The sequence below is a fragment of the Hyperolius riggenbachi genome, chromosome 6, assembly GCF_040937935.1.
Source record: "Hyperolius riggenbachi isolate aHypRig1 chromosome 6, aHypRig1.pri, whole genome shotgun sequence".
NCBI classification, from domain to species: Eukaryota; Metazoa; Chordata; class Amphibia; order Anura; family Hyperoliidae; genus Hyperolius; species Hyperolius riggenbachi.
Window position 1 is genome coordinate 74,687,871 of NC_090651.1, and position 7,612 is coordinate 74,695,482.

The following is a 7,612-nucleotide window of genomic DNA, read 5'->3' on the forward strand; positions in this document are numbered from 1 at the left end:
ATTATTATACATTACCTGATCTCCTCCACTTCCTGGTTATTTTGCAGGAGTCCTGCAGCCAGCCAATCACCATGTGGAGCCTGAAGCCGCATGGTGATTGGCTGGCTGCAGGACACCTGCAAACTAACCAGGAAGTGGTGGAGACGCAATCACAAAGTATCAGATAATGGATCACTTCACCCCGCCTACTCTCACACTGTACCCAATCTCTACCTACACCTAACTCTAGCGAGCAATTTAGCTGGTGCCGTAATTTAACCTCCTTGCCGCTAATTGTGGCTTTTACAATTGCTGCCTATGGCTGCGCCATTTTTATCGGCTCTCATCCTGCGCCAGGATCATGCTGCTTCCGGGATCGGCTAAGCGCTGTGCAGATGATGGTGAAAACCGCAATCAATAACGCAGTGTTTGCACAAATGTCGGTTAGTGTAGCAATCATACCAACAGCTGTCCATTCATCTGAATGAACAGCGTTATACGGCGAGAGCCCAGGGATGAAAATGTGGCATTTGCACACACGACGGTGAAAACTGGTAAGCAATAGTACCAGTGGCTGTCCGTTCAAATGAATGGACAGGTATTTTTTTATTTCCGCTTACCATCGCAGAACCGTCCGTGTGAACTAGCCCTTAGGTATGCAGAAGATGAGATCAAGTTACAGAAGGTTTAGTTGAGGTTTGCTACTATAATTATCAGGGCAGCATGGTGGCGTAGTGGTTAGAGCTCTTGCCTTGCAGCGCTGGGTCCCTGGTTTGAATCCCAGCCAGGTCAACATTTGCAAGGAGTTTGTATGTTCTCCAAAAACATACAGATAAGTTAATTGGCTTCCCCCTAAAAATTGGCCCTAGACTGTGATATATGCACTACTTGATATAAACATATGACTATGGTTGGGATTAGATTGAGAGCCCCTCTGAGGGACAGTTAATGACAAGACAATATACTCTGTACAGCGCTGTGTAATATGTCAGCGCTATATAAATACATTAATAAATAAATAATTCATGTTTGTATCTTATCGGCAAATAACACGAGTTGCTGTAGGAGTCCATTTTTTCCTGCATCATACTTGCTGAAGAATTATACGTCCCCGTGATTTAGTACTGGTATATCTCGAGTGTTTTATAGAAATGTTGTAAGATTTATTATTAATCAATACCTAGTGATAGATCATTTTGCCAGACATACTGTATATTGAGTTCTACTGTGATCTATACTATGATATAGGTACGTATAAATTATTCAAACATCTCCTTCTGTTTTGCAGACATGATGGTGGGGCGGCAGGCAGACTGGAGGGACCCCAGCACATGTGTCTGTTACTAGAACCAGAATAGTTTATTGGTTACATCTTCCTGCTGGAGACGGTAATCCAGCCATGTCTGGTGAGTACCTGGCAGCAGCTTATCAGCATGTAGTGTTTTGTGGTGCATGACAAGGTGTGGTCACATTCAGGGTAATGTAGTAGAAAATACATCGCACTCAGACAATAAGGGATTACTCAGAATAAGGCCTAGTTCACACTTAAGAGGATGCAGAACGGAAACGGTAAGAGCATACGCGAGGCAGATACGTATTGTCCGTTCTGCATCTGCATGCAACAAATACACCTGACCGTTAAGCGTTCACACCGCGTCTGCATGTCAGCCTGTCCACTCCTGCCTCCTGGAGGCAAGCAAAAGCATGGAGCTCGCCATAGGCTGCAGTAGGCCAATTCGACCGCATTTGCGTCGCCAACAGGACGTCATACTCTCGTGTCCCGTTGCCCATCGCCGCCACTCGGCCCCTTCTAAACAGCCCGGTGGCCAGGAGATCTCCAATTGATTAATGTTGGACCAATGAAAATTCTTGTTGCTAGGGAGAATTGGCCTACTGCAGCCTATGGTGAGCCATCGGATGCGGCGACTAGCCTAGTGAAAACAGACAGAGTCCATTCGTATAGGCTTTCAATGGACACATTTTCCCATCCGGTCCGGGAAAGTGTGCCAAGTTGGGTCTCTGTGTACCGTCTTGTAGCACGGATCCGTGTTTTGTAACAAGTTGAAGCGGATCCTGTTTTTAACATAGGATCAGCTTCCTGCATTTTTTAGCGGAGCTTTAGTAACATATCACATGGATACATTTATAAAATGTGAACCGGTCCTGATAGCACCACTCTGTATTCAAAGGGTAATTAACATCGTTGTTATTACTAAATTGCATATGAATACTAGACAATTAAGAACAATTAAAAACAACCTATTATTGAGCCAAGCATAAGCCAGTAAATAGCAATATATCACTAAATCAATTATAATTGTTTGGCTAAACTTGGTATATCAAAATACAGTATATGTAACTTGCACACAGTCTGTGTAGCAACGTATTAATCGGGGTTCAGAGAGGTGCATAAAACAGTGTGCAAGAAAGTGCCGAACGTGCAATAAAAAATCATCAATAATTGCAAAACAGTGTTAATCCAATCATACATAGAAAAAAATAGTGCATTGCACATGGTGCAAAGGTAGCAAACTGTTGTATAAAGTGCTATTGCTATAAATAGGATACTGGCAGGTAGCATAAATGTGCAATAAAAGTGTATATATATTTCACCCAGGTATAAGGCTCAGTGCACACCAAAAACCTCTAGCAGATCTGCAAAAAGGTAGAGTTTTTTTTAAGCAGATTTCAGAGAGATTCTAGGCATGTTTAGGGCCCGTTCACATCTAAGGATCGCAAAACGCCGGCGGTTGCAGGAGTGATTTTCCCGCAATTACGCGGAAAAATCAATGGACACTGCAGCGGTTTTAGAGCGATCGCGATTAGCGGTGCTATGCATGCTAATCGCGATCGCTAATCGCGAACCGCCGGCAAACCGCTGCATGTAACACATTTGCGGTTAACGCTAACCGCAAACGTGGCAGTGAGAACACTGCCATGTGTTACATGTTGTAGCGGTTTTTTTAAAAACCGCTAGCGGTTTGCCTGGAGCGGGAATTGCGCGATTCCCGCTCAAGTGAGAACGGGCCCTTAGAGGTTTTCTAAACATGCCTAGCGTTTTTTGGAGCGTTTTTGTGTAGCAGATTACAAATATTGTTACAGTAAAGCAGTTACTGAGCAGCTACTATAACAAAAACGTTTGGAAAACCGCTCTGATCTAGCGTTTTTCAGAGCGGTTTTCCACTTTCCTAGACTTTAACATTGAGGCAGAAACGCCTCAGAAATCTAAAAAATGCAGCAGCCCCCGAGTTTGCATTTGTGGAAAAAATGAACCGCTCTGGTGTGCACCATCCCATTCACTTTCATAAGCCAATCAGTTTTCCCCCTGCAAGCGTTTTAAAAAACGCTCCAGAACTGCTCTGGTGTGCACCAGCCCTAAGATAGGGACGAGGAGCGGATCCGGAGCAAGGGGAGTATCAGCAATAGGCCAGGGTGGACAAGTCCACTGGTTCCCGCATTGTCAAGACCAAGAGCCTTCTTGCACACTGTTTTATGCACCTGTTCATATGCTGCTAGTACACAGTCTAATTAGATGTGTGCAGGTTACAAATATTTTGATATACCAGGTTTATCCATACAGTTATAACTGATATATTGCTGCAGCACTGTCAGTGTGCGTGAGAGTGATGGGGTAAAGGACAATCCTGGGTGGCTGAGAGAGGGCACTCTACACCACATTATATGTGAACAGACCCATGTAGGTGGAGTTCAGTTAGGATATTCCCCTGCTAACTTATTAAATCATTAGAGGATTTCAGCCATGAGGTCTGCTATAGCTGCCGGTGTGGTAGCATTTCTTGCAGTGTTAGGCAGAGGAGAGGGGGAGGTTAGTATTAGGCACAGGATGGGTGCAGGGTAGTTTCAGGTACAGGATAAGATAGGGTTAGTGTTAGACACTGAATGGGTGCAGAGTAGTTTTAGTCACAGGATAGGGTAGGTTAGTGTAAAGGCGCGTACACACGCCGTACTTTAGCAAACGACGGGTCTGTCAGACCCTCCCACTGGGCGAACCTTCTGCTGACAGTAGCACGTGTGTACAAGCTGTCGGCAGACTCATAAGACTGTTTTTGACAGATCTGGATATGTCAAAAACAGTCTTATCAGTCTGCCGACAGCTTGTACACACGTGCTACTGTCGGCAGAAAGTCCGCCCAGCGGGAGGGTCTGACGGACCCGTTGTTTGCTAAAGTACGGCGTGTGTACGCGCCTTTAGGCAAGGGATGGGTAGAGGGTAGTTTTAGGCCAAGGATAGGGAAGGTTAGTGTTAGTTATGGGATGGATGGTGGGAAGTTTAAGGCACAGGATACGGTAGGTTGGTCTTAGGCACAGAGTGGGCGAAGGGTAGTTTTAGGCACAGGATAGGGTAGGTGGTTAGTGTCAGGCAGAAGAGAGAGGAGGTTAGTGTTAGAAAAGTTGGAAGGTTCATGTGAGAAGGAGGAATGATAGAGGCTGCAAATTCTACCAGAGTTGCAAATATCTTCTGTCAGAACTTACATCCTATAAGCGAATGGTGGAGTTTTCGAATTCTGACAAAATTGCTATTATTTTTACCACACCAGCTCTGTTCCCAGCCTCTTTTTATCATTGAGTGATCTGTCCGAGGTTGGCTTGTCCACACACCTCTGAGTACCTTCACTGGTGTGCAGAATGTTGAGCTCACATGTACAGATCTTACAACTGTCCCCAAAACATAAAATAAATCATTACTCAGTTTAGCTCTCTAACAATCCCCAAACATGGGAGTATAATTTGTGGCTGCACTAACCTTCTGTTGCACAAAGGTACACAGTTCTAATGCACTTTGTGACTTCCTCATTACTGTCCTTCAACTTAAATAGCCAATCAGAAATGACGTTTAGAGTGGTCAAATTGAATTAAGTTGATCCACATATTTTTTATATAGATTTTATACCCCATGCTTTTTATATTATATGTCCAGCATTGCAGGTACTCTGCTATTGCCTCACCTGAGATAGGTAACATAAGCCTTAAAGTGTACCAGAGACCGTAATATAGAAAGATTTGATACTTACCCGGTGCTTCCTTCAGCCCCAAAAGCACGGAGGTCCGCGCATGCGCAGAAGACCCGACTGACGTAACTGAACTAGTTACCGGGGCTGATTGCGGCTGAACGGCAGACCGCGGGAGGATGGCGAGGGACTGAGACGTGCTTATGGGGCTGAAGGAAGCCCCGGGTAAGTGTCAAATCTTTCTATATTACCGTCTCTGGTTTACTTCAAGTTCAGAGTTTTGGTAAAGGTTGTCATTAAATAGTCAGTAATAATTATCCTGGTAAACTAGTCATTGCTACTGCCACCAGTTACTGTTATCCCTGGTTTTTGAAAACATGATGTTGGCATTGTGGATGTTGTGTGGAGAAACATCGTAACCCTGGTGATCCATCATGGCTACTACACCCTCTGCCTTCATCTTACCGGTACTTTCCATAATTCCCTTATATTTTATACAAGGTGCCTATGCTGTTCTACCATGGCCCACTACGCTCTGTTAGCTTCTGTAAACAAGGCAGTCATTTCTTAACATGTATAAATGGTTCTGTAAGTAGTATTAAGTGCCTGATGTTATTTTTTAATTTTAGGTTTTCGCCAGTGTGGGCATGTATTGCTGTGGATGCTAATGTTTCGAGTCATGATGGGTGAGGCAGAAGACCCATGTAATTGCTTTGTCGTTGAGGATGTTTCTGGTTGGACACTGCTTATGGAGGATCACTGCTGTGTTAACATTAGTCTGTCAGTTGATACAGTGGAGTGGAATATGTTCACCATGTTGCCCAATCTAAGGATCCTGGATCTGTCCAATTCTGGGATTGTGGAAATCACTGACACAGCAAGGGGGAAAAATATCACAAATATTGAGTTTCTGTATCTAAATAACAATCACCTGAAGGAGCTACCCGATGGCTTTTTGAGCAATGCACCCAACTTGAAGATTCTCCATCTTGAGTATAACAAGTTACAGAGACTACCTTCTGACTTCTTACAAGTGTCAGATCAAATTCAGGAGATTGATCTGAACTTCAACAACTTGAATTCCCTTCCTGGAAGCCTCCTTAAACCTTCTCTTAGGAAACTCAACTTTCTGAACAACAGTCTGGATTGCACTTGTGCCATGTATGACGAGTTTGAACCAAAACTGCACAACAATGACACAAGCGCATTGCTGGAGGACCTCATCTGTGTTTCTCCAAAAGATGTTATTGGGTTGCGAATCAGTGAGGTGGAACGAGGAAGAGTCTGCAGGTCCCACAGTTTAACCATAGCACTTATTTGTATTCCGCTGGTGGCAGCGCTTCTCATTGGCTGTTGGTGCGTCTGCTGTCGTAAACGGAAAGGAAGTTATACTAACACAGGCCGGGAGTGCAGTCTGGTCACTGTTGACCGCAATGGTGCTGGAAACCTGGGAGATTACCACCACTATGAACCTCAACAAAGCTTCAAAAAGGACCACCGGGAACCAGATGCTGGCCAGTTCAAAGATCCCATTCTGCTGAAGCCATCAGCTGCTCTTCTTGGCAGCAGTCGAGACCTTTATGAGGAAGTGGAGATTAAACTTGGAACATCCGCAGACTCGTTAGTGGACGATAAGGACCAGGTGGGCCAGGATGGCCCAGCGCTGATGCTGGCGGTGGAGGAGGAAGAAGAGGAAGAGGTGGAGTTTAAGTCTGATGAGTTAGAGGCTGAAACTGTGAGCGTAACAGAGGTAATGAAAGACTCAGCAGACCGAGAAAAACTTTACCTCAATCAGACGACAGACTATTACAGCTTAGTGCCCGGCATTGAGCTGGAAGACTCCGATCACTGCGAATATGAGAGTGTTGACCTCTCATAGAGATAATGTCATGTTTTAAATACAAAATACAACAGAACCAACCAGTTACTGGATTGGGCTGTAGCTGGTATACAAGTCGGAATAGGCCCAGATTCAACTCTTCTGAAAAAAGAGAAAACATTGACTGTTTTTGTTTTTTATTGCAGTTAAAGTACTTAAGAATATATATTTATTTTTATATGTCTGTCAGAGAGTGACAGCAACTTTGCTACTGATTTGTACAGTTTACAGATTTTGTATTTGGAATATTTTATGACAGTAACTAGTCCATGCACTGTAATGTGTGCCTTAACCACACCTTGGAAGGAGCGAATGTTATCAATCACTGCTGTACTGTATCTGTTAAACATTAACCAGCTGCCTTCTACTATAACAAACCTGAGAACTTTTTCTTTTTAAAATTCATAAGAATGTGCAAAGTAAAGTGAACCTGTATTTTGTATACACAGTGTTATATTACAGCAGGTACCATAACGTTTTATGGCATAATCACGCACATTATTATAACGTCACTGCAGCTCCTCGGGTTTTATGCAAAATAGCATGCCTTCTCCGATGCACTATTTGCATATATGCTAAGAGCCTTGTGACAAAGTCTTGATATTTTAGCTAATTGCATTTCTGTTGGAGATAGGGAAATGGGATGCGAATAAGCTCTCACAGTAAACATTTCAGTTAACTGCCTATGGGCTTGCCTTAAAGCGGACCTGAACTCAGAAATTCCTCTCTGCTCAAAAAGATAAGCAACAGCATAATAATCTTAAAAGAAAAACATTTCTTTTTT

At 43.7% G+C, this 7,612-nt stretch overlaps 1 protein-coding gene across 1 annotated transcript in view; it reads left to right on the forward strand.

The window, feature by feature from the left end:
- LOC137522465 (uncharacterized) overlaps positions 1-7,317 on the forward strand; it is a 38,692-nt gene extending 31,375 nt beyond the window's left edge. Inside the window, exons 2-3 of the mRNA XM_068242532.1 lie at positions 1,268-1,385; positions 5,579-7,317. Of these exons, the coding sequence (XP_068098633.1) occupies positions 1,379-1,385; positions 5,579-6,828 (1,257 nt within the window). The 5' untranslated portion in view covers positions 1,268-1,378 and the 3' untranslated portion in view covers positions 6,829-7,317. The remainder of the gene's footprint in view (positions 1-1,267; positions 1,386-5,578) is intronic.
- The last annotated feature ends 295 nt before the right edge of the window (positions 7,318-7,612 follow it).